This window comes from Plecotus auritus (assembly GCF_963455305.1).
Source record: "Plecotus auritus genome assembly, chromosome: 4".
Taxonomy (NCBI): domain Eukaryota; kingdom Metazoa; phylum Chordata; class Mammalia; order Chiroptera; family Vespertilionidae; genus Plecotus; species Plecotus auritus.
In genome coordinates this window covers 110500828-110525289 of record NC_137775.1, presented here as the reverse complement: position 1 = coordinate 110525289, position 24462 = coordinate 110500828, and the positions used below count along the sequence as shown (strand labels likewise).

The 24462-nt window shown below is 57.0% G+C and overlaps 1 protein-coding gene across 10 annotated transcripts in view; it reads left to right on the top strand.

The window, feature by feature from the left end:
* AGAP3 (ArfGAP with GTPase domain, ankyrin repeat and PH domain 3) overlaps nt 1-24153 on the top strand; it is a 56932-nt gene extending 32779 nt beyond the window's left edge. For 3 of the 10 annotated variants that reach the window (XM_080665697.1, XM_080665694.1, XM_080665691.1), the window contains exons 8-16: nt 289-447; nt 3758-3850; nt 8398-8502; nt 14171-14339; nt 21605-21759; nt 21842-21932; nt 22120-22342; nt 23014-23269; nt 23443-24153. In XM_080665697.1, coding sequence (XP_080521823.1) covers nt 289-447; nt 3758-3850; nt 8398-8502; nt 14171-14339; nt 21605-21759; nt 21842-21932; nt 22120-22342; nt 23014-23269; nt 23443-23649 — 1458 coding nt within the window. In that variant the 3' untranslated portion in view covers nt 23650-24153. Of the gene's footprint in view, nt 1-288; nt 448-2687; nt 3601-3757; nt 3851-8397; nt 8503-14170; nt 14340-18196; nt 18317-19727; nt 19866-21604; nt 21760-21841; nt 21933-22119; nt 22343-23013; nt 23270-23442 lie in introns of those variants that run through there. The other 7 variants (XM_080665695.1, XM_080665692.1, XM_080665693.1 and 4 more) reach the window with 4 other exon arrangements.
* The last annotated feature ends 309 nt before the right edge of the window (nt 24154-24462 follow it).

Below are 24462 nucleotides of genomic sequence, written 5' to 3'. Positions count from 1 at the left end.
CGTGTCACGCCCTCCTGTGAGCTGGCTCCGCAGTTCACTTCCAGCCTCAGCCACTGATTCTGACTTGCTAGCCACAGCCTCTCATTAGATCCCTGGGGGGCACGGTTGGCAGCCCCCTGCGGTGGCCTCCAGGCCATGCTGCCTCTCTCCTCGGTTCTGTCTAGTGGCCCCTCTGCTGTTCCATGAGCCCCAGGCCAGGCTCCCCATACTGCAGGGCTCCTGCCTGCTGCCTGCCCCTGCACCCCACCCCAGAGCCGCCATGCCCTCAGCAGCCCTCTCTGTCCTTAGGCCACGAATGGCGGCAGCAGCGCATTCAGCGACTACTCGTCCTCAGTCCCCTCCACCCCCAGCATCAGCCAGCGGGAGCTGCGCATCGAGACCATCGCTGCCTCCTCCACCCCCACACCCATCCGCAAGCAGTCCAAGCGGCGTTCCAACATCTTCACGGTACGTGCCCGTGCCCCGCCCCCTCCCACCTGCCCAGCGGCCTCCACCCAACAGGCAGGGCCATCTAGGAGGGGAGCCACCTGCAGTCTCCATCCACACAGACACACACAGCTCAGTAGGTTCTAACCGGCGCCTCATCCACACCCAGACTCTTCCTGAGCCCACATGGGCTGCCCTCAGCACATCCACATGGACCCACCTGTCCTGCCGCACACACCTCCCCGCCCCGGCCACCTGAGGGCTTCTTGGCCAGCTTGAAGGATCTTTGGCGGTATCTGCTCTCACTGCCCCAACACCCTAGATTTCGAAGTTGTGCACCAAGGCTACACAGAGAGCTAGCAGCAGAGCTTGAACCAGGGCCCAGGCCTCCTGTCCACATTCTGGTCTTTCCCGTTACCCCATGCTTCCTACCGCCGCTGCGGTTGGTCTAGCAAAGCCTTAGACATCTCTCCCAAGCCTCCAGCCTGTGCCTCACCACCCTGCCTTTAACCTCACAGGTCGGTTCTTCCCTTCCCCGCAGACCTCACATCCAGGGCCCCATGTGCCTCCTGCTGCTTGGGGCCCAGCCCCTAAGCTCTTAGGTATCCTGAGCCTGCTGTCTATCATGCCCAGGATCTAGCATCTGGCACATAGTCCACCCCCAAATGCTCACCCTCCAGCTGGGACTTGGCTGGACCATTCCAGGATCTTGGGTCAGACACAGGTGGGTGAGCTGCCGCGTGGATTCTCAGGAGATCGCCCTGTCCTTCTGCGTCACTCCATGCGCCTCTTTCTGAGCATCAGGGCTGGGCTCTCCACCCGGCCTTGTGTCTGCCCACCAGGCCAGGCCCCAGCCAGGCTCTCAGGAACCAGTCCGGCAGAGCCAGTGCTCCCAGGCCTTGCCCATTCATTCTCGCCCCTGCCCACCCAGCACACTTCTGCCCAGTCTGCCTGCCTCTGTCCCCTGTGCCTGCCACACACTCCCTCCCTGTCCATGTTGACCCACCCTCTTGCTGCTGACAGCTGCCGCCATGCCTTGCACTTCCCAGCCTTGACCCTGCCTAGACTTGAAGCTTCTTATTTCTGTTCAGACCCATTGAGACTCACAGGGCCTTGGGCTGCCTGCTTGTGCCACCTGCTGCTGCTGCTGCTGCTGCTGCTGCCGCCACTGTAGAGCCTGTGGGTGCCTATGTGACCGCCGTCCGTGCCCTCTGCACATCCTGCCTCCGTCACCTGCTCCCTCAATACCATTCTTAACCTTCACCTTCCTTTGCTACTAGTTCTGCACATTTGGGCACACCCTCCTTCTCTGTCCTTGCCATGCTCCCGGCCTCCTCGCCACGGCCCCTTCGTGCTTCCTGCCCCGTGCCCCTCTGCTGCCTGCTGCCACTGCTGCCTCCGCCTGCCATCCTCCTGCAGGGCCTTCCATTCTCTCCATCTTCATGGTGGCAACCTTATTTTTCCCTTGCATTGTTTCCATGGTGACCTCACTTGTGCCATTGTTCCCGAGGCTGCCTCAAGACATGTCCCCCATCTCTAAGGGTTCATCTCGGGACCTCCCCTCTCATCCTTGCTGTTGGGGCCACCCCTCTCCTCAACATCTCCCTGGCAGAGCCACGGCTGCTCTGGAGCTGGTGCCCTAGTGACCCTCCCACTGGACATGGCTGTTTATATCTCCAGTCTCCCCCATGACTTCATGCACTCGTTTTGTTGACACTCTTGCCCTGGTTCCTGCCATGGGGGTGTGCCCCTCTGGCTCCCAGGACCCTCTGGTGGTTGGGGACCTCTCGGCTCGCCAGTCTAGCTGGGGCAGGCTGCACCCCATTCCCCCCTCCCTCCCCGCTCTCCAGTGGCAGGATCCCATCCACCTTCCTTCTCCCTGGGCCAAAGGGGCAGAGGCTGTGGCACCCAGTGGAGGCCCGGGGCAGGCACTGCTGGAGCTGCAGGCGGTGGCCTTGGGCCCAGCTCTCCCTGCTCCTCGGCTGTGCTCCCCTTGTGCTGCTATACTTTGCCCCCTACCTGTGCTCTTGGCTCCTGGCAGCCTGGGTGAACAGGAGGGACATGAGCCTCAACATTCCCCGCTGGTTGAGATGGACTGCCGGCTGCCCTGCCGCCTCCTCTGCCTCCTCCTCCTCCTCTTCCTTTTCATCCCGCTGCCATCTCTCCCCAGGCGCCTGGGTCTCTGCCCTCACCAGTGCTGACCAACTTATGCGGGGCTTGAGTATAACTTGCCAAAATCTTTATTCTTTCGATATTTGCAGATATGTGCCACTGTTTCCAACTTTTCATCAACAAAAAGGCCTTTCCAACTCCTTCCAAATTAGAAGACCAGGTGGTGACACAGCACCTCTGGACATTCTCCCCTGTGCGGGGCCGGAGGCGGGCCGGGCCCTGGGACTGCTCTCAGATGAGAAGCGGCCGCCGTGCTCCCCACTCCAGAGACCCACAGGAACCTTTGTAACTAACCCCCACCCCCAGGGAAGGCTAGGAAGCTGGAGCCCGAGGCTGGGGGCTGCCGGGGACCAGGCCCGGCTGGACGCTGCGCCAGGCTCGCTGCATGGACAAGAAGGGAGCTCGGCCCCACGCCTGCCCGGCAACATGGCCCAGAGGGGCGGGGTGTCCAAGCGCCCACGGCCCAGCTGCTCCTGGGGGAGCTTTCCTGCCCCTCCCCTCCTCTGCTCCTTCCTGCATGGACTTCTGCGTTCCTGCTCTGCTCTGGACGCCAGCACCACCGCGCGCTTGCCTTTCCCCCTCTTGGCCTCCCCGTTTCCTAGGATCCGCATTGGGGCGGCTCTGCCCCAGGAGCCTGGCAGGGGCGCAGGGCCTCTTATGGCCTCTCTCCTCTCTCTCTCCATCCACTGTGCCCCTTGGGCCACGCCGATGAGCTCGGCGCAACATGCCGTGTGGTATCTGTGCCGCAGACGGGCCACTGCCCGCTCACTTCTGGACTTTGCTCTCCCCGATTGTCGTGCCCTGTGCTCCTGGCCATTCCTCAGTCCCACCGTCCACCTCTCCTCACCCCTTCCCTTCTCTCACACCCCAGCCCCCTGGGCTGTGCGCCTTTCACGCCCTTGGTATTTCGTGTCCTTGCTCTTTTGTAAGGGGCGGTCCCGGCTCAGTGACCTGTGCTGCTCTGTATGGTGCCCTGTGTAAGAATAAACCCATTGGAATACTCGTGGTCTCAGTTCCTTCCCCGTCCCGCCGCCCCGGCCCTGCCCCTGCTAGGGCCTGTCCAGGCCGAGGGAGGGCGGGCGGGTTGGGGATTCCAGGTGGGCAGCTATCCCCCGCTGACCCTGGGCCCCTTTAACATTCCTCTTCTTTTCTCTTCCAGTCTCGGAAGGGTGCCGACTTGGACCGGGAGAAAAAGGCTGCCGAGTGCAAGGTGGACAGTATCGGGAGTGGCCGGGCCATCCCCATTAAACAGGTCAGCACACCCTTCCCCTGAAGCCTGAGGAGCTGAGGCAAGGCCCAGGAAACACTAGAGTATGGTCTTTTCTAGGCCTCTGTGACGGGAGATGGTGTAAGAGGCGGGCATCCCCTCCTGTCAGGCCTGAGGTTCTACTAAGAAGGACTAACCTCTGGTGGGAAGGGTAGCCAGAGCCGGACTGCGGTCTGTTACTGCAGATCTGAGCCTGTGGCTGGAGCAGCCTGCTCTCGGGGCTTTGCCTGTACCTTACCACCACCAGGGGGCAGCAGAGAGCTGCCTTCAGTTGCTCTCCTGCTGGTGGTTCTGGAGTTGGGTCACCTGGAGGGGGCGACCTGCTATTTCTGCAAGAGATCTTAGTCTGGGCACTGTGGTCCAGAAAAAGGAAGAGAATTAACAGGTTCCATGGCAAAGTCTTACCCATTTGTAAAGAATAAACTTAGTTGAGGTGTCTCTCCCTAACTCCTTTCTGAGTCACTGCCTGGCAGGGCTCCCAGACCTCTTGTGTGGGTCCCTGTGCTGGGAAGAACTTGAGTGATGGGGGTGTCTTTGTGCAGAGATGGCGGTGTACTGGACAGGGCTCTAGAACTGCTGGCTGCACAAGGGTAGAGCCAGGAGGTGTCCCTCTTGGGGCTTGGGCAGGAGCCTGTGCGCTGAGGTGCCCACAAGGATGGGGACTGTGGCCTGGTGGTCAGTTTGCTGTACCCACAGGAGCTGGGCGAGGCAAAGACCTTCTTGGGAGCTGGTGGTTAGAGATGTCGTGTCTACAGGGGCCACGTTGGCAGGTTTTGACCACAGAGCACCAGAGCTCAGCTTGGCTAGGGCCCTGTGGTCCGGTCTGGCCCTCTAGGCTGAAGCTTCTGGGGTCCATGGGGAGTGTGACAAGAATTCGTGTGAAAGTCCATTTAGAACGGAGAGCCCAGGGTGTGGGTCAGGGTCCCAGAGGGCAGGATGGGGACACTGCACGTCCTGCTTCTGCTTCAGCCCTCCCTTGAGATGTCACTGCACTCCAGTTGGGTCTGCATGCGGGGAGGCCAGGTGAGAAGGCTGAGAGGAATGGCAGCCGCCAGTCTCCTGTAGCTCCCCACAAACCCAGAGACGCCTGCCACTGGGGCTCTGCAAACCGAGCGCCTCCTTGGGAGGCTCTTCTGGGCGATGTGACTGTGATCCCAGAGGACTCTTTCCCTGCCTGGGTATGTGTACACATTAACCTTTAATACATGATGAGGACATGGTCCTGGGCCCTCACTGTGAGAAAATGGTAGCCCAAGTCCTTCCTGTCTGGGGTAGAGTTGGCCAGGGATGCAGGAGCTGTGGGGTGGGGGTGGGAGCCCTGTGGCCAGCACCTGGGCCTCTGGGCTGGGCCAGGCAGACAGCTAGGTTACAGGCCCTAAACCTCAGGGTCCCCCAGCAGGACCGATACTGGGGGAAGGAGCCCAGCACAGTCCCGGGCCCTGGGCCCCATTGCCTGCTGGAGGCAGCAGGTACCTCAGACACAAGGGGTCACACAGGGCATTTGGGGAGTGCCTGCTGTTGGGGTGGAGGCTTCTTCCAGCCGGGGGCCATTCCTTCCACTCCCATCTCCCCCTGCCCAGGGCCACCCTCCCAACGCCCGCTCCTTCCCTCCCCCCTGCTCCTGCTGGGAGTGGAGATTGCATTTCAGTTGCCATTTGCATTCCCAATCAATCCGGACTCCGCAATTAAGCCGGCTGGCGGAGCTGGGAGGGAGGCGGCGGCAGAACGGGTCCTCTGGGGGCTGTCGCCTCAGCACCGCTCCCATTCCGCCCCAGATTGCTTCCTGCTCCGCCGCCGTGTGCAGCCAGGGAGGGAGCAGGAACCCCTGGAGCTCCTTCTTCCTCCCAGGAACGCACGACGCCCGGCGCGGGTGGTGTGGGCAGGCGGCAGGGCAGGCGGGTCCTGCCACCGCTGCAGGTGACAGGCAGAGGCGCGGAGACGGGGGTGGGGTGGGGGGGGTGGGCGGGCGGCTGCACTGGCTTCTCTTTGGGAGCTGGCACTCCTCGCATGCCCCTCCAGGCTTCAGGCTAAGGAGCGACCTCTTTACCGCTGCCCTCTCCAGAGACCAGGTGAAGAGGCCAGGGTTTGGGTAGGAAAGGGTTCCCTCCCCACCTGCCTCCCGGTGGCTCCTGGTCTCCTGCTCCGAGGAGGGAGAGCTGCCATTTGTGAGGCCACGCTCGCTGTCTGTAGGGGCAACAGCCGACGCAATGACATAACTTGTTTGCTGTGAAGGGCTAGTTGGTGGCAGAAGAGGGAGAATAGCTGGGTTCCCTTTTCCTTGACAGGAGCCCGGGCTGGACCCTAGAGCAGCGGGCGCCACTGGTGGTCTGTGAGGTCTGAAAGGTTGGCGACTGCTGCCCTAGAGGGAGGCTGGGGTGGGGGGGTAGTGAGATGAGTTGCAGGGGAGCCCTCCCTGAGCAGGAGCAAGATGAGACTGATGAGACTGGGGGAGGGACTCAGTCAGGAGACGGGGGCCAGGCACCCTTTCCTGGCCTGTGAGGGGATGGATGCCTTCCCCAGAAGCAGGCCACCAAGGCTCCTTCCCTGGCCAAATGTTCCTGCCGCCCCTTGTAGTGTGAAGGTCCATGTATCTTCAGAAGCACCTTGTGACCATATTGTCTGTCAGGCTGACTTGGACCAGGATGTGTCCTCCATCTCCAGGCGCAGGTGGGGGCAGCAGGAGGAGGAGGGAGGAAGGAGGGGCAGCAAGGATGTGTACTATCTATTGAAAATTGGGAGACTGGAGCGGAGGGCCCTTACCTCCACCTGGTCCCTACTTGGGGGAGATCAAGCAGGAAATCCAAAATCACCTGTTTGCTCATCTCCTTGCTCTGAACCTAGTATTGTATTCCCCGGAATTCAGAGGGGAGGTGGAATGGAGCCTGGGTTCCCCCACCTCGGGCCTCAGGGCCACAGCCGATGCTGGAGGGACCCCCTGCTTTCTCACACCTGAGTCTCTCTTTTGTAAAAAAATTTCAATTATAGTTGAAATTCAGTATTATATAATTTTCAGGTGTATAGCACAGCAGTTAGACATATACCTTATGAAGATGATATTTCTAGTATCTACCGGACACGATGCAGAGTTATTACAATACTAGAGGCCCAGTGCACGAAATTTGTGCATGGGGGGGGGGTCCCCTTAGGGATCCCTCGCTCGCTTACTGCCCACCTGCTCACTGCTCCTTACCGCGGCTCGCTGCTCCTTAGCACTGCCGCAGAGGCGGTAGAGGCTCCCACCACTGCTGCTGCGCTTGCCAGCCGTGAGCCCGGCTTCTGGCTGAGCAGCACTCACCTGTGAGAGTGTACTGACCCCCACGGGGCAGCTCCTGCACTGAGCGTCTGCCCCCTGGTGGTCAATGCGCAACATAGCGACCTGTTGTTCTGGTCGTTCCACTGTAAAGGTCACTTAGGTTTTTATGATATAGATTGTTGCCTGTATTCCCTATGTTGTACTTTACATCCCTGTGGCTATTTTTATATATCCCTTCACTTTCCCCCTCCCCCAACCCCCTCTCACCTGGTGACCATTAATTTGTTGTCTGTATCTATGGTTTTCTGTTAGTTTATTTTCTTGTTAGATTCCACATATAGTAGTAAGTGAAATCATCACACCTGGACCTCTTAATTCCTCTTTTCTCTCTTAGGGCAGGGCCCTCCATTCCTAAAGGAGAAGCCATTACAGTGTCTGTCTCTCTGCCCCTCCCCACTTTGACTCCCATTGAGATGGACTCGGGATGCGTCCCTGATCGCCCAGCCATTGCCGATCCGGTTTGTGGCCTCCAGTTTGTGGCTCTGTGTGGCTGTCCCCTGTAGTTTTGTCCAAGCACCGGCAGAGAGCATGGCCTCTTCTCAGCTCTCCTGAGTTTGGGAGGAGGTGGCCCACGGGGGCCATGCTGGTCCTGGGAATCTGCCACCTTCATACATTCACAGCCCTCCTTGGCCTCTCCCCACCCCAGCTCCTGTCTTCACTCACAGTTTGTTATTGCAGAGAGAGAGCCAGAGGTGGGTGAGGGCGTTTTCAGGGCTTGTTGTTAGAGGAAGGCAGCGAAGGCTGGCCTCGAGTATGGTCTTGTTTCCTCTTCCCACTTTCAGCCAATCTTGTCTGGTTTCTCCCTAACCCATCCACCAGATGTTTCCTGGGTGTCTGCTGTGTCCCGGGCATTGTCCCAATGCTGAGTGTATCAGTGAACAAAACACACAGCAGTCCTTGCTCTCATGAGCTCTTGTCCAACCTCGCTCACGTGACCTCCATGCTCGGAGTGTCTTACCTGCTTATACGGGAAATCGGGTTGTTGGGCTTCATGGCGGGGGTCCTTGCTGCCTACCTTGGGAGAGTTGGGCATTCTGGGGATGGTTAGGGGATTTTCTGTCCTAATCTGGGGCCACCACAGGGGGTAGAAGGCCAAGGCCTACCTGAGGTCTCTGTGCCCTTGGAGAGGCCCAGGCAGGAGAAAAGGGAAGGAGGATACCCCCCTGGAGCGGTGGCCCTGGGGGCTAGCGCCTGTCTCTGATCCAGCCTCTGTTCTCAGGGCATCCTGCTGAAGCGGAGCGGCAAGTCCCTGAATAAGGAGTGGAAGAAGAAGTACGTGACACTGTGTGACAACGGGCTGCTCACCTACCACCCCAGCCTGCATGTGAGTCCAGGGGGTGGGCAGAGGGACAGGAACTGACTGAGACCTTAGTGAGTTTGAGTGGATTCTTGCTTGAGTTGAAGGACTTCACTTTGGTGGCTTGGGAACTGCACAGACCCCAAGACCCAGGCCCAGGCCAAGCGCTTACCTAAAGCTCTGAGTTGTGGCTGAGCCTGTTGGAGAAAAGGCCTCTGGGATGGTCAGCCAGGCTAGGCTGATGTGGGCAGTCAGGTTTTACATCTGACATTCTAGTTGTTTGAAGAGCTGATTTGGCCCATTTACACAGAATTGCTAAAGTTGGGGGTGCCCACGTTACCATCCAGGTGTCTTTAGGGAGCCACACCAGTGGGGGCACCCTGGGCCTGGGATGCGGGAGCTAGAGGGCAGTGAAACCAGGGCTGTGGAGAATGGTGTTGGGACTTGGACAGGTCCTGGGAAGAGGAGAGTGGGGTGATGTTGTTTGTGGGTAGAGGGGTCTGGAGGGTGTGTGGCCTGTGGCCGGGGTTTGCAATGATTGTAGATTGTGGCTCCACCACCCTTCCTTCATCCCCCTCCCCTCACTGCGTGGCTCCAGCACACAGCTGTCACCAGAATCCATCTCTGTCACCTCCCCACTGTGGGGCTAATGAGTTCTCCTGTGAAGCCCCTCAAGCACAGCAAGTGGGCCAGCCCCACCCCCGGCCCAGCGGCCCGGGGCCTGCCTCAGAGGGTCCCTCGCCTGCCTTTGATTCTGCACAAGGCAGAGGTGCTGGAGATAACTGGTCCTGAGAGCACCACCCAGGCAGCCCTGCTGAGAACATGTGGAGGAGGCCTGGCTTGGGGAGCACCAGCAAGCAGTCCCTTTCCAGGATGGCCAGAGTCCAGGATGGCTCCTATTTGATCTCCTCTTGTCCCAGGGGACAGCACTAGTTGGACTGTTCGCTCCTGGTCTCCCTGAATCCACAGGTTGGGAGCTGGTGCTGGAATACCTGGCGATTGGAGGAGGGGCCACACTCGGGTGACCTTGGATATTTAGTACGAAGGCTCCCCAGCGCTGCCTCTCTCCCACTCTGGCCTCCTCCTCACACTCAGACCTGGTCCCGCTGCTGAGTTGGTGACACCATGAGAGGCAGCAGGGTTACTAGGAAAGACACTCACACCAAGGCACAGGGGTCTCAGAAAGTCAAGGGGCAGCTTTGGGTGCAGAGTCTCTTAAGAGGAGTCCAGGGCTGCCATGCCCATGCCCAGGCCTGGGCCACAGCAGTGCCTCTTAGCTTCCTCTACCCAAGGCAGGATGTGCATGTTCTCTGCTTAGGCACTGTCTTGCCTGCTGAGCTGGGAACTGGGTTTTCTGAAGCACCCAGTTACTCCCACCTGTGTGCAAGGGTTGGGGGCGGGGGGCTTACCCTTTCCCCTTTGCTTTGCTCCTACCTGTTCCTTCTGCTTTGTGCTGCCTTAGCTGGGTGCTGTGTTCTGTCCCCTGTGCTTGTCCCCAGGCCTCAGATTGTGGAGGAAGAAACCCCAGCGTGAGGGAAGGGTGGGGGAGGGGCCTTGAAACACAGAGGAGAGGGTTGGGAGTGGTGCTGTGTTTGGCTTGGGTTTGGGTTTGGGAAGGGAGGGTGAAGGCCCAAGGGAGTGCTGCTTTCATGCCAAGGCTCAGTGGGCTTTGTTGGATCATCAAAGTCACCCAGCCAGTGGCTAAGACGTGGACACGTGACTTTGACTCTAAGCACTCCCCAGATTTTTTGCACGTGCCAAGAGCACCTTCCTTCAGGGCAGCTGAGAAAGCCCCCGGAAAGTTAGCATCAGGGTAAGTGTTGCCCCTCCTTGTCACACAAGGAGGTTGGCCAGGCTGGGTGTCTGGACCCCTCGGAGCCCTTTCCAGCGCCATGCTCTTTGAGCTGTGTGTAGTTTAGTGTGTTTAGGGCCTGGGACAGGATCGCAGGAGCTCTCAAGCCTGTTCTTGCTTTCTTGCAACGTGAGCCTAAGAGGCAGGTGGCTCTGCTGGCCGAGTACACCAGGCCCCAGCCAGGGCCACTCTTGCTCTCCCAGCCGCAGGACTACCTTGAATGGGCAGCTCCTTTGAGAGTCTGGGCTTTGGCTCTGGGGTCAAAGTGCATGTCCTTCTCCCACACTGGATGCCAGGAGGGACTGGCACATGCAAATGGTGGCATCATGCCCTGTAGGTCTTCTTGTCTCATTCAGAAGACAGGAATCAGATCCAGAACTGTGGTAATGGTGGAAGGCCATGTGAAGGACTAGCCAGTGGCCTGTGTACGGTTCCATGAATGGGGCCTGAGTTTGCTGCTAGCAGAGGCTGCTTTACTTCGGCCGCCCCTCCTCTTCTTGACCTCCTTCCTTGATCGTCACTAGATTCGTGTTGCTGGTTTACCTGCCTCCATCTCCCCTTTGCCATCTTTTCCAACCTGAGCAAGCTTCCTAGTTGCCAGCAGTGAGCAGGCACCCTGCCTCCCTGTGAGCTGCCCTGCTAGAGCGCCGTGCAGAGGAAGGACCCTTGGGAACTCCAGCCCTGCTCACAAGTACCCTCGGCCTCGCCGGCTGCCCTCCAGGACAGCTCTTACCTGAAACCCCAGGGCAGCCGTGCTGGATACTCACCTGCCCAAGGAGGCCAGTTGGGCTAGATGGGCTGGATGGGCTGGATGAGCGTGCAGAGGAAGGGCTGGTGGGCAAGCCTCGGACCTCGCGCCCGATCCTCGCCTGGCCCAAGAGAGCTGCCACAGCCTCCCCCATTTTGCATCCAGCAGAGCCATTCACACAATCACCTTCTGTTAATTCTATCTGCAACATCAATTAAATTGTTTGTAGAAACTAATTGAATGTGGCTTAATCACACATCTTAATAGCTTTCCACGCTCTGAACTCGTTGTTAATTCCAGTAATAAAACGAGATGAGAACGCTGGCTGGGTAATTAGTGAGGAGGCTGGGGAAGAAATTGCTGTTTGATGGTGGGTAATAAAGGCAGCCGTGGTGACCGCTCTCCTGAGCAGCCGCTGCTGCCACCACCACAGCGCTCCCCTGTTCTGCTGACGGAGGGAAACGCTGCTGCTCTGCCCTGACGCTCTGTCCCTGCTGCTGCTCTTGCCACTCTTCCCACTCTCCTCGCGTCGGGCTCCCTCTCCCAGTGGTGCGGCCCTGGGAGCTAGCCTGGCACAGGGCACAGAGCAGAGCCTCGTCTGCGAGGTCAGAGATGCCAACTAGGCTGACCCTTTCCCCTTCTGTCAGGGTCTGGCTCCTTGGCCTCGAACAGAGTCCCTCCGTGCAGCTCTTGTTGGCGCAGGGTCAGCTTCTCCTGTCATGTCCCAGCCCAGCATCCCAGGGCTGTCATGGGGCCTGAAAACTGTTGCAGCTGCTGTGGCCTGCTTGTGAACTAGAGCAGCCCAAGCCCCTCCCCAAGGAGAGGGACTGCAGCTGTGCTTCGGCCCAGCCAGCTGTTGACAGTTGTCTGGAGCAGCCTATCCAAGATGTGGTTGTATGCAGGGACCCAGGATGAGTATGTGTAGGGACTCAGGATCGGTATATGCAGAAGCCAAGTCAGTGGGATGCTGGGGCTTGGATTAGGGAGGGCCAAGACAGTGAAGTCACACATTGGATGCTGGGCTGAAGCAGGGCAAGTAGGCCATGGTGACTGGGGGTGGGGTGGGGGGGGGCTGAGTTTGCTGGAGAAGGGACAGAGAGAGTGGGCAGAGGGGCGCCTGGGTTTGCTTCCTTCCCAGCCACCGTGGTGAGGCTCAGTGCTCGGGACAGAGGCCCGGCAGCACTCAGCAGAGTCGGGTGCCAGGGTGTCAAAGACTGTACCCATGGGCGGAGACTGCTTACTGATGTCTAAGTGACATCCTTCAGTGGTTCTGAGAGATGAACAAACGCCCTTGGAGCAGCATGTGCCTGAGACCAGGCACTTGGCCCCATCTCTCAGAGAGGACTAGGTGGTGTCAGGAGGGCATGGGCACAGCCCAATGCTGCAGGAAGGGAGCTCCTCCTTGGACACACACTTATGGAAGCTGCTCCTCCCCTGGCTGGCCACGCCCCTCGGTCCTTCGAAGGGCCCTCTGCCTCTGAGGTTTCTCAGAGCTGCTTGGAGAATAAAAGGTGACCACAGGCCTGGCCAGGCCTCCCCACGGGTCCCCATCCTGTAGTGCCATCCAGCCTAATGACAGATGTGCAGAGGGAGGCTGGCGTTGGGTGCCGTTTCCTTGTTCTCGCTCCTCTTCCTGACTGGTAACTTCCACATTCTCTTGGCTACGTGGGGCCAGGTGACCCCTTTCCACTGATGTCCTCTCGGTCATCCCCAGAACGACGCAGCCCCTGCTTCTCAGAGGCAATACTTCTATCTGATTCTTTAAGCAGAGGGCACTGTTGCTCTTCCCGGAGCTAAAAAGTGAGAAGGTAGGAGAGAATGCTTGGGTACCAAGAAGTGTGATGCCCCAAAGTGGGTACAGATAGGGCTGGGCCTGTGAAGGCTGCTTCTGAGATGGCGCTATGCTGCTCAGGGATGCTCTCTGGGTGCAAAATATCCCAGAGGTGCTCCAGAGGGAAGAGGAGTTGATTCCAAGTATAATCAGTGGGATTCTGTGCACCTGGCTTCTGCTCTCAGGGACACCCCGGGGAGGGGAGAGGGGGAGACAGGAGTCTGCAGTCTGGAAGGAGAAACCAGAGCAGTGGGAAAAGCTGGGCCCCGCTGAGACCCAGGGCAGCACTGTGCTCTGCAGCCCCCTGTGGCCACTCCCCCGTGGGGCGTCCTGGCCAAGGTGGCAATGGCAGTGATGGTGGGGTCAAAGCACCAAGCAGCTCCCACTCTGGGTCCCTCTGGATGCTGACTGGAAGGAAGAGTGGAAGGAAGTCACCTTCAGTGCACAGCCTTGGGAATTGGAAAAGCCTGGACTTGAATCTGGCTTCACTGCCTTCTGCTTGTGCTACTTTGGGGCAGATTAACATTGTAAGCCTCAGTTTCTTCATCTGTAGAGTGGTGGTGTGAAGATTATATGAGGTAACGTGTGTAATATAGATACACAGCTACAGTACAGTGACTACTTGGCCCCCGAATGGGAAGAGGAAGTGATGATGATAATGGTGTTATTAATTCCTGAGAACAGCAAAAAGAAGCAAAGGCTTCCCTTTAATTGTTCAACAGATATTTATTGTTAGGTGCTGTTCTAAGGACTGGGGACTGTTCTAGGCTGTAAAGGTTCTCCATGCCTTAAGTGGTGAGGGAGCTTCTGAAAACAGACTGGAGTGCTTGGTGACCAGCCCTCCAGAGCCTGGGAACCCAGTTGTCTACATTCCATGGAGTCTGTCCGTTCCTCTTGACCACATAGGCCCTCTCCCTAATCCCATCTTGGTCCAGTACTTGGCCTCCTTAGCCATCTTCCCTAAAGGAGGCCTGATCCTCAGCTCCTGGCTCCAGACCTTCTCTCCCCTGACTCTGCCCCCTCCTGGCTGAGTCCCCCAAGCAGCATGTGGTCAGCGTGTAGATGTAGGTGTCATCCAGATTTGGGGACATTCTGTGGGATTCACAGTCCTGCTCTTTAAACTTGAGTTTTCCCTCCCTACGCCACCCCAGGCAGCTCAGTGGAGACAGACCTAGGAGTTGAGAGGGACAGTGCCAGAGAGAGAGAGTGCTGCCGAAGAATGACCTGTCCTAATGAACCGTCTGTCTTACCCCATGGCCCTTAGGATTACATGCAGAACATCCACGGCAAGGAGATTGACCTGCTGCGGACAACAGTGAAAGTGCCAGGGAAGCGCCTGCCCCGAGCCACGCCAGCCACAGCCCCCGGCACCAGCCCCCGGGCCAATGGGCTGGCCTTGGATCGGAGTAACACGCAGCTGGGTGGGGGCACAGGTGAGGTGGCTGTTGGGGTGGGGGGCGTGTGGAGAGCATTGCTTCCTTTTCTGGAAGAGTGGGGAGTGCTGCAACGGTGTCTGGGGAAGGCATTTAAGGGCTTTGCTTTCAGCGGCGTCCTGTGAGCTCCAAACATGCTTGCCACCCAGCACTGGGCTTCAGGAGCAGCTTAGCCAAAGGCATTGCCAAAATCCCTGTGGAGTTAGAGGTAGCCGTCGATGTACAGTCCTGCAGATGATATAGAGGTCAGAATGGGGCCAGAAGCCTCGTGCTGACTGGTGGCTTCAGTGGCCCTGGGACTGTCTTTCAAGGCAGGTGATGGTGAGGGCAGGACCTTGGGCACGCATAGCCAGCGTCTCAGCCCAGCTTGCCATGTGGGGAGGGAGGGGGCTGGAAGGGGACAGAGCTGCTGCCTGGTGCCCACCTGGCAGATGTGGTCCTCAGTCTTCAGTGAGAGGTGGGGTCTTTGCTCAGAGAGGACTGAGTATAGAGACAAGCTGGAGGCCCAGCAGACTCTGCCATGTGGCCAGCGGTCTGGAAAGAAGAGATAGAGCCTGAGAGTCTGAGCTTGAGGCGAGGCAGCTCTTCCTTGGCCAGTTCTTCCCTTCCCAGATGGCACTGTGGGTTCAGGGGAAGATGCTGTGCTCTTCCCTAGGCCTCTTCGGCTCTAAGCCACATTGCTCTTCGGAGGGCTCTCCCTCCCATGCCCAGTCCCCTCGCCCCAGTTCTACCTTGGCTTCTGGACCCTTCCTCTCAAGACCTAAGTCTTGGTGTTGTTCTAGATAATTGGATCTTATTTTCCCCTGGCCCGGAAACAGCTGCTCAAACACTGTCCTGCCCTCCTTGGTGCTGCCACTGCATCCCTGCCCCAGGGTTAGCTCTTAGCATGGGTGTGCTGCCTTCCCACAGATGCAGGGTGTTTCTGCTTGTCACATTCAGTACTCAGGGGGCTGGGGTACTTAGTCCCTAGAATGGATGGCACAGACCCCAAAGAATTGCCCCATTCAAAACGCTGATAGGGCCGCACACTGAGAAAGTCGGAACTAAGGAAGGTAGGCGGGACGACAGCCTCCTGTATGTGCTCCTGAGTGGGCACCTGCCCTGGGGCTTGTGCTCAGCCTGGAGGCACTGGGAGAGGCCAGGGGGCACTGACATCCGCCAAGTGAGGTGAGCCAGGTGCAGGCCCCATTTCCAGCTCTGAAGTTGAGATCATTATCCCCATTTTATGGATGAGGAAACAAGGGCTCAGAGAGGTTAAGTAACTTGTCTGTAAAATCCCACAGTAAGTAGTAGAGCTGGGGTTTGAATCTGTGTTCCTGACTTGAAAAGCTATGTTTTGTCCTCTTCCATCCTGAGCTGAGGAAGAAGCCCGTGAGTTGTGCAGAGGGAGACCTAGTGGACAGGGGGAGGAAGGAAGCTAAAGCAAGAAAGACAACTACCCATCAGGATGGGGTGCCTCCTGTGAGGGTGCACTAGGGGAGGATCCTGCTCGATGGCAAAGATGGGAGGCCATGTGCAGCCCCCAGTGCTGTGCCCAGAGAGTGAGTTAGGGCTGCTGGGAAACCCCTGGCATGTAGGGGAGGGGACTGGAGGTCAGCCAGGGCCCCAAGAGCTTTCCCAATGCTGCTTGGGGACAGTGAGTGTCAGTTTCTGGCCTGGCTCAGGGTTTCCCACGTTATCCTGGAGGAGGAATAAGTGTGAGTGCCCCAAAAGGGAACCTTTCCTTGAAGCAGGTAGCAAGAGAAGCTGGGCTGTTACCCCAAAGAGGGGGGATCAACAAGAACCTCTGTCCAGTCACATTCCTGGGCCCTGATAGCTTCACCGGGGGAGCACAAGTGGTACACGGAGAAGGGAGACGCATGCATCACACTCACCCGCATCATTACCAGTGCCCACAGACCCTCGCTGACATTCCCAGAACATATGGACCAGCATTTATCCAAGCCTGCGTCCCCTCGCTGCACGCTGACACCAACCTCATGCACACTCACACATGTCTCCCGCTCACCGGGCGATGTTAACATCTCATTATCTTTGTTACTGTAATTACATTATCCGCTGCTTTATGCAGAATTATCCTCTGAGGACTAATTGATGGCTCCATGTTTAATTCATTAATCATTAGCATCAAATTCGACAATTACAGTGCACACTGATTGTGGGATTGCAGGCGTAATGAGGGGAGAATTAACAAAGAAAAGGGAGAGTACTTTTTCTTCCCTGGGGTTTTGGGTTGGGGGCTTGGGAGGAAGGTGGGCCTGTGATCTTTGGGTTGGGGACTGGGGAGGAGGGAATAAGATTTGGAACCCAGGAGGGGATGGGAGCAGGAGGGGGAAGAAGCAAGGTGTCTGAGAAGTTAGAACTGAGCTGTTCCCCTGGAAGGTGTCCTGACCATGAAAAAGGCTGTGTGCAGGGACCTGAAGCCAGAGCAGGAAGGAGCAGGATTCTGAAGAGGAAGGTCAGCATGTTGTCTCAAGGGGACAGGAAGCGGGTAGACTGGCTGCAGTCTCAGCGCCACAAGTCTAAGCACCTATTTTGTGCCTGGTCCTGCCTTGGAATACAATAGAAACACAATACTTGATCTCCTTTCAGTGTCATACTGTCCCCGGAGGATTAGGGAGGTCTGGTCTGTTCCATTTCCTTCTAATGGCTTCAGCTCAGAGCTTCCCATTCCCAGGCTTCCAAAAACTCAACCTGTGTGCTCGCAGGGCTGGTTTGAGGCCTTGTTTGCTGCTTGCTCTCTCCAGCTTTTTCCAGCTTGCAGGCCCATCTGTGCTTCCTTACTAACCTCCAACACCTAGCCAGGTCTGTGCTGCTTTGGGGCAAACACCTCGGGTGTGGCCTACTCACCTGAGACCTCCCACGGCCATTGCCTTCTGGGCTGTGTCCCAACCTGTCTTAGGTGGACTGAGGTGAGAGGGCAGTGTAGGCCCTTTGAGTGTTATGCGCTCTGAGGTCCCATGACTGTTCCCACAGTCTCTCCACTAGTGACTCAGTGCCTAGGGAGAAGGCACAGAATTCTTTTTTTTTTAAAAAAATATATTTTATTGATTTTTTACAGAGAGGAAGGGAGAGGGATAGAGAGCTAGAAACATCAATGAGAGAGAAACATCGATCAGCTGCCTCCTGCACACCTCCTACTGGGGATGTGCCTGCAACCAAGTTACGTGCCCTTGACCGGAATCGAACCTGGGACCCTTCAGTCCGCAGGCTGACGCTCTATCCACTGAGCCAGTCCGGTTTTGGCAAGAGAAGGCACAGAATTCTGAGGTCACTCATGGTTCTCCCTGCCCAGCCTTGGCACTCCTGGAGCCTTCGGTTCCCCTCGGCTCTGCCATTCTTCCCTGATGGGAAACGAAAGATTAATTTTCTCCAGCCCAACAGGATAATTACTAATACTAATGAGACATAATTACTTGAATTTGATACACTTATTTCTCATCAGAATGGCAGCAAAGCTGAGGCAAAGTAAATGGCATATGTGGACTAGATAGGGTGCAGGACCTTGACCAGGAGAGAGGAGGCTGGGGATAATGGCCCGATGAGGGGCTCTGCAGTGATGGGGGTGTCGGTACCACTCCCCCCCACTTTTGGGTGTCAGGGAGGGGACAGATGTGTATACCTTGTGTATGGAGAGAGGAGGGACGTGAGGTGTGAAACTGGCTGCTTCCAAAGGCCTGTGTGATGCCTCTGGTTCTCCAATAAGCCTGGCCCCGTACCTGGACCCAAGACTCCTTAATTTCTGGTCAGCTTCCTGTTGGAATTTCTCAAGCTGTGCCTATAGTCCTGTTTCCAGGAAAGCCTATGTGCACCCCTCCCCTGACCTCTCCTCCTAGTCTGACCCTTCCCCTCTCCAGGCACCCCCCACTCGGCCAGCAGTCCGGCCTGGGCTGGCCTGCATCCCGAGGGGCTGCACCAGCGCTCCTGCTCCGTTTCCAGTGCCGACCAGTGGAGTGAGGCTGCTGCCCTGCCCCCAGGTATGCAGGACCCCACGAAGGGACAGAGGAAGGCAGCATGGGCCTGGGTGGCTGTGATTGGATGGTGCCCAGGCAAGGGAAGGGGGCCCTGTGGAGCCCTCGGGGCTGTCGCAGGGGCTCTAACCCTTCTCTGGCCTCCCCATGAGCTTCCTGCCCCCAGGTAGAGACCTGCCTCTGTAGCTTCTCTGGCAGCCCAGCCACTGTCCCCGGGCAGCACTGGTGGCAGCTCTGCATCCCCATCAGCCCCCTGCGCAGCCAGCTCATCAGCCTCACTGTGGGGGGGACAGGGAAGCAGGGCTGAGTAGGGGAGTCCAAGGCAGGAGAGGGAGTCCCTGCAGACAGGATCCAGGGAGTTGTCCAAAAAGGTAGTGTCCTCACCCCTACTGTCTCCTCCTCAGATAGGTTGAGGCCCCACCCTTCTCCTTCTCCTGTCCCACCCTCCTCTTTCCTTGGCTCTTCCTTTTATTCCCTCTGTCCATTTTTGTATATTGCATTTCAACTTTTCCTTCCCTGCACACACATTCCCCCCCCTCCCCTTTTCTCTCCTTACTCTCAACTGTATCCTAACCCTTTGGACACAGATCCTGGGAGCAGTTCTCATGGCTAAAAGGAAAATGGGTGCAGCTCTGCCCTCCTTTACTAAGTGAGGGTATAAAAGGGAGGAGACCCCAGGGTCCAGGTTTGCCTCTCCCACTGCCCCTCCTCCCCACACACACGGGGCAATAGTGCCCCTGCGCATTAACTGCCCAGTAAAGTGCTGCTCCCAGCCTGAGCTCTGACCCAGGCATGCACTGGGTATTCACAGCACAGGGAATCAAGTCCAACCTCCCTGGGGGAGTGAGTGTGCAGGGCCTGAGAAGGGGAGCTAGGGCCCTTCCTGGGCCACCGTCCCCAAGGCCTGTCCTGGCCTTGGTGGGGCCCCTCTGTTGAGTCTGGAAGGCAGGGAGGTAGGGAGGGAGCATGTCTACCTCTAATGAAGTTTGACATTTAGTGGTGAGCGCTGGGCGGGGTATGGGAGATAGGAGCTTGATTAGCGCGCTCTAATTGACAGTAATTAGGCAGCTCCCTGATTGTTTCTAATTCTGCTATTAATTGTCAGGAGCAGGGAGTGTGATTGAGGATAAATTTGGTGCGGAGCTGCTGGGGCTTCAGCTTCCTATGAGTTCCCTAGGCCGCCTTCCACCCCTCCAGGCTGCAGAAGCCAACATTTCTGCCTCACCTTTATTCTGTTCTGCCTGACTTTCCTACATTCTCCTCTCCCTACCTTCTCCTCCACCGAGCCTGGCAGGCTGCTCTCCCAGGGTGGCCCAGCTGCACTTCAGGGTGGCTTCTCTTAGGGGCACTAGACAGGACTTATGCTCAACCCCCACCCTCCCCTCTGCCCACACTTCTCCAATTCTCCCCTCCCCAGCCAGTGGCCCAGCTGAGGTGCTCAGTTCCAGCCCCAAGCTGGAGCCTCCCCCATCTCCCCACTCCAACCGGAAGAAGCACCGGAGGAAAAAGAGCACCGGGACCCCCCGACCAGATGGCCCCAGCAGTGCTGCTGAAGGTTAGGGGGACCCAGAGGGGTACCGGGGCACAAGAGGTGGGCAATGGGACTTGGGGATAGTACCCTAAAAGTATTAGGTTAAGCACTTTTAGTAATAATCAGTAAAAGTAGTTCCACACCTTCTTTTGGCAATCTAGACCTGGTGTCTTAGCTCTTTTCTTCTGCCTAACTTAAACCCTTTCTGTAAAAATGTGAGCTTGCTTCTCTTATTCTTACAGAAGGTAAAAGATCACAGGCAGCTACTCCAATGGCTCTTCCAAGACTTGCGGAAAAGCAGGACCTATGTTTTCTGTGTCTCTTGTATCACCCATTGAGTTTAATGAGTGCTGGGCACATAATAGGTGCTTAATACATGTGTACCGATGGGCTGAGCCTCTCCTCAGTCAGCTGTAGGCTAAAGGATTCCAGCTCCTAATTTTTCCATAGGCCCTCTCACATAATTCTTTGTCCGTCATAGCGCCACTTCTCTGATTTTCCCTAAAGTATCTTCAAAATATCCCTCTGATCAGTGGTTGGAGTCTCTCTCTGACATTGACACCTAGTTTGTCATTTCTGTTCTGATTGTCAAGTTAGGGGTGTGGGTATGTGGGTGGAGACCACCTCCGTGGGAAAAAGCTACCTTTCCCAGCCACCCTGTGATATAGTGATTCTTAGTGTTCGTGGCACACGGTCCACCTGTCCCAGGGAACTGAGCCCCAAGTGATGGCGATGATGCAATTCAGAGGCTGTATTACGAGCAAGGTGGGGTGGAATTGTGAGCTAGGGAGAGAACAGGTGCCAGTTTTCTTTTTCTAGGAAGGCAGTTCTGTTAAGGGTGCCCTGAGAGCAGGAGTCCAGCAGGATGACTTCCAGGGAATGTTAGTGTCCTGGAGGTGAGAGGCTGCCCTGGATGGAACACGTGGCTCAGGCCTTTGCCATGGGCTCAGCCTTGGGCCTCCAACAGGTACCTTGAGCTGTCTCTCCAGCTCCCACAATACATTCACCCTGCTTGTTAGGAACTGTTCACGCATGGGGCAGTGACCATTGGGAATGAGATTCATGTGGCTGTCTTCTGGGGGAGCAGAACTTGGAACAGCTGGACCACGTTACTTGGGGTCACAAGCCCACTCACCACCCAGCCTACAGTACTGTCACTGCAGATGTCCTTCGGTCCCTATCTGCTTACACATCCTAGTTTGTGGAGAAAACCTCTCCTCTCCCCATCCACTTGCCCTTCCTGCCTGTCTATGGGAGGGTAGTGGGGGAGGGGCACAACTCCCAGGAGCCCCATGCTGACACCATCAGGAATATTGGGTTTAATGAGCTGCAAAATGAGGTGGCTGCAGCTGACATGTACGGATGCCCACACCAGCCTCCCCCACCCTCTCCCAGCATTGCCTCCTAGCACCCCATCTCATCCTTCTCCAGATACTCAGCTCTTCTTGTTCTAGGAAGCACCCTCTCTGATTTCCAGACCCACTGCTGGCAGTGCCAGTGATACCAAAACCTTGCATCTCCATCTGTTTTTTACTCAGGCTCCCCAGGTGGTTAGGAATGGAGGGTTGAGGCTCCACACTACTCTTGCAAGTGTCCTCCCTACCACCTTGCTAATTGCCCTGGAGAGCGTGGTCCTGGAGGCTGGGGTGATGGAAGGAGGATAGGTGCCAGGAAAGCAGGGTGGTGAGTGGGCTTGTGGCAGTGGCCTGGTGTGCCTGCCAAGGCACCTACTATGATGGTGGTAAATGTTCCATCCCCCACAGAGGTGGAGGAGTCCTTTGAATTTGTGGTGGTGTCGCTCACCGGGCAGATGTGGCACTTCGAGGCCTCGACAGCCGAGGAGCGGGAGCTGTGGGTACAGAGCGTGCAGGCCCAGATCCTCGCCAGCCTGCAGGGCTGCCGCAGCGCCAAGGACAAGGTTGGCATGGAAGCCCGAGTGGGGTGGGACTCAAAGGTGGCCTCATGATTGACCAGCCACCCCTTGTCTCCCACTGTGGCAGACTCGACTGGGGAACCAGAATACAGCTCTGGCTGTGCAGGCCGTCCGCACTGTTCGTGGCAACAGCTTCTGTATCGACTGCGACGCCCCCAGTGAGTGGCAGGGCCAGGGTTAGCGGGGCTGGGCTTGGGGGCGGCTTAGAGAAAGCTCCACAGGCTCCACAGAGAAAACTCGACAAGAGGCTTCCAGTAGGCCCAGGAAGAGGGCAGGGAGGAAGAGGACTCTGGGTGGTCTTACTGGTTGCCCTCAGGCTTCACTGTGCTTCTTCTCCTTACCTAGATCCAGACTGGGCCAGCCTGAACCTGGGCGCCCTGATGTGTATCGAGTGCTCAGGGACCCACCGACATCTTGGGGCTCACTTGTCTCGGGTCCGTTCCCTTGACCTCGATGACTGGCCACCTGAGCTGCTGGCTGTCATGACTGCCATGGGCAATGCCCTGGCCAATAGCGTCTGGGAGGGGGCTCTGGATGGCTATGCAAAGCCAGGGCCTGACGCCTGCAGGTAAATGGATGGGACCCTGAAACTAGCCAAGAAGGGAGGGGACATCAGTGTTCCTGTATGGGGAAGATTGAAGATGGTGCCAAGTGTCTGTGACAGTGCTAGAAGGGTTAAAACCAGCCGTTGCTGTGCTTGGCAGTTGGCCCCTTGGGGTTCCCCTCCTCCTCCCTCCCTGTCATTCAGGCGCCTCACAACAAGAGGCCCTTTCTGAGTTGTTATCAGCTGGTCAGGGGGCCAGCAGGAGGTGCATGCGCAGGGCCCTATCTGCACTGTGGTGCAAAGGCCCAGCCTGAGCTCTGAGATGGGGAGAATGGGTAGTAGATAGGATAGTGGTGGGCCCCCAGCACAGTCTCCCATCCCCTTTATTCTAGCAGCACCAGATAAGCTGCCACACGAGCCTGCCTGGAATCTTCCTGCCCTTCTGGCCCTCTACATCCCTGCTGTCCCCAGGGGCCTCCCTTCAGCCTTCCTTCCTTTCATCTTCTTCCACACCCTTTGCATTGCCCACTGCCCCTTTGTATGTCCTTGATCTCTTAGGCTTCTCTTTTCTCTACCCTGAGACTTTCTCCCACTATTTTTCCCTTATTCTCCTTTTGGGTGTTTATGTCATTTCCTGACCACTCTCCCTGGCCCCATCCTTCCTCACTCATGCCTTGATGGGCCCGTGTTTTCAGAGAGGAGAAGGAGCGCTGGATACGGGCCAAGTACGAACAGAAGCTCTTCCTGGCCCCACTGCCGAGCTCGGATGTGCCACTGGGGCAACAGCTGCTCCGGGCCGTGGTGGAGGATGACCTGCGGTTGTTGGTGATGCTTCTGGCACATGGGTCCAAGGAGGAGGTGAACGAGACCTATGGGGATGGGGACGGGCGGACAGCTCTGCATCTCTCCAGTGCCATGGCCAATGTTGTCTTTACACAGCTGCTCATCTGGGTGAGTCCTGGGTTCCCTCCTTACCTTTCGAGCCCCACCCTTGCAGGCTCCTCTGACGTGCCCTGACATCCTTTTTACCCCAGACCTTTGAAAGCCACCTCTCCTTTTCTTCCCCAAGAACCTATCTTGCCTGCCATGTCACACCAACTGTGAAAATATGCTTTCTTCTGCAGTATGGAGTGGATGTGAGGAGTCGGGATGCCCGGGGCCTGACTCCACTGGCCTATGCTCGCCGGGCTGGCAGCCAGGAGTGTGCAGACATTTTGATCCAGCATGGCTGCCCTGGGGAGGGCTGTGGCTTAACACCTACCCCCAACAGAGAGCCTGCCAACGGCACCAACACCTCTGCTGAGTTGCACCGAAGCCCTAGCCTCCTTTAAGGCCCAGGAAGAGGGCAGTGGTCAGAAGGACTCCATACCCTGGGTACCTCCTCCCTGTAGGCACTGGGGAAAACAAAAATACAGAGACTGAGATTTAGAGACATGCATAAAGGAAGAAGGAGAAAAACAAACAAACAAACAAACAGCTAAATGGGGGAGACAGATCAGAGGAGACGTCTGGGATTTGAGCTGCAGCAGAGAGGGTGTGGAGGTATTTAGCCTTCTGCCCTACAGTGCCATTGAGAAGGGACAGGACCCTTTGGAGGTACCTGTAAGGAGAGGGGAGCAGGACCTCTCCCTCCTCCAGATTGCTACCCTCTAGTGCCAGCCCCTTGCAAACTTCATCTCAAAGTGGAGCCTGGATAAAGTACAGGTTGGGGGTGCTGGATGAAATACAAGGGGATGATCTGTGAGTCCCATGTAAATTTGTACATTCAAATATTTATGTTTGTGTACATATTTGGTGTGAGTGTATGATGAGCCAATAAACCAGACTGTGTGGTCTTGTTTTCCCCTTTTATATCTCTACCCTTCTCCAAATGCCCTCACCTCTACCTCTTTGCCCCATCTTCTCATGTTTGCTCTCGGTACTCTCGGATTGTCTTCCCTGAGCCTTCCGTGAACATCTCTTTCAGCCTTCTTTGGCTGCAGGTGTAGTTGAGTTTGTCAACAGCACTGGCAGTGAGTCTGGACAAGGTGATACAGAGCTCTGGAAGTTTCCTGCTACATTCTCTACTCACCTCCCTCTAGTTATATAGAGTATGGGAACTAGCCTACACAGGGAAGGAAACGAGTTAATGCACAGGAGGAGAG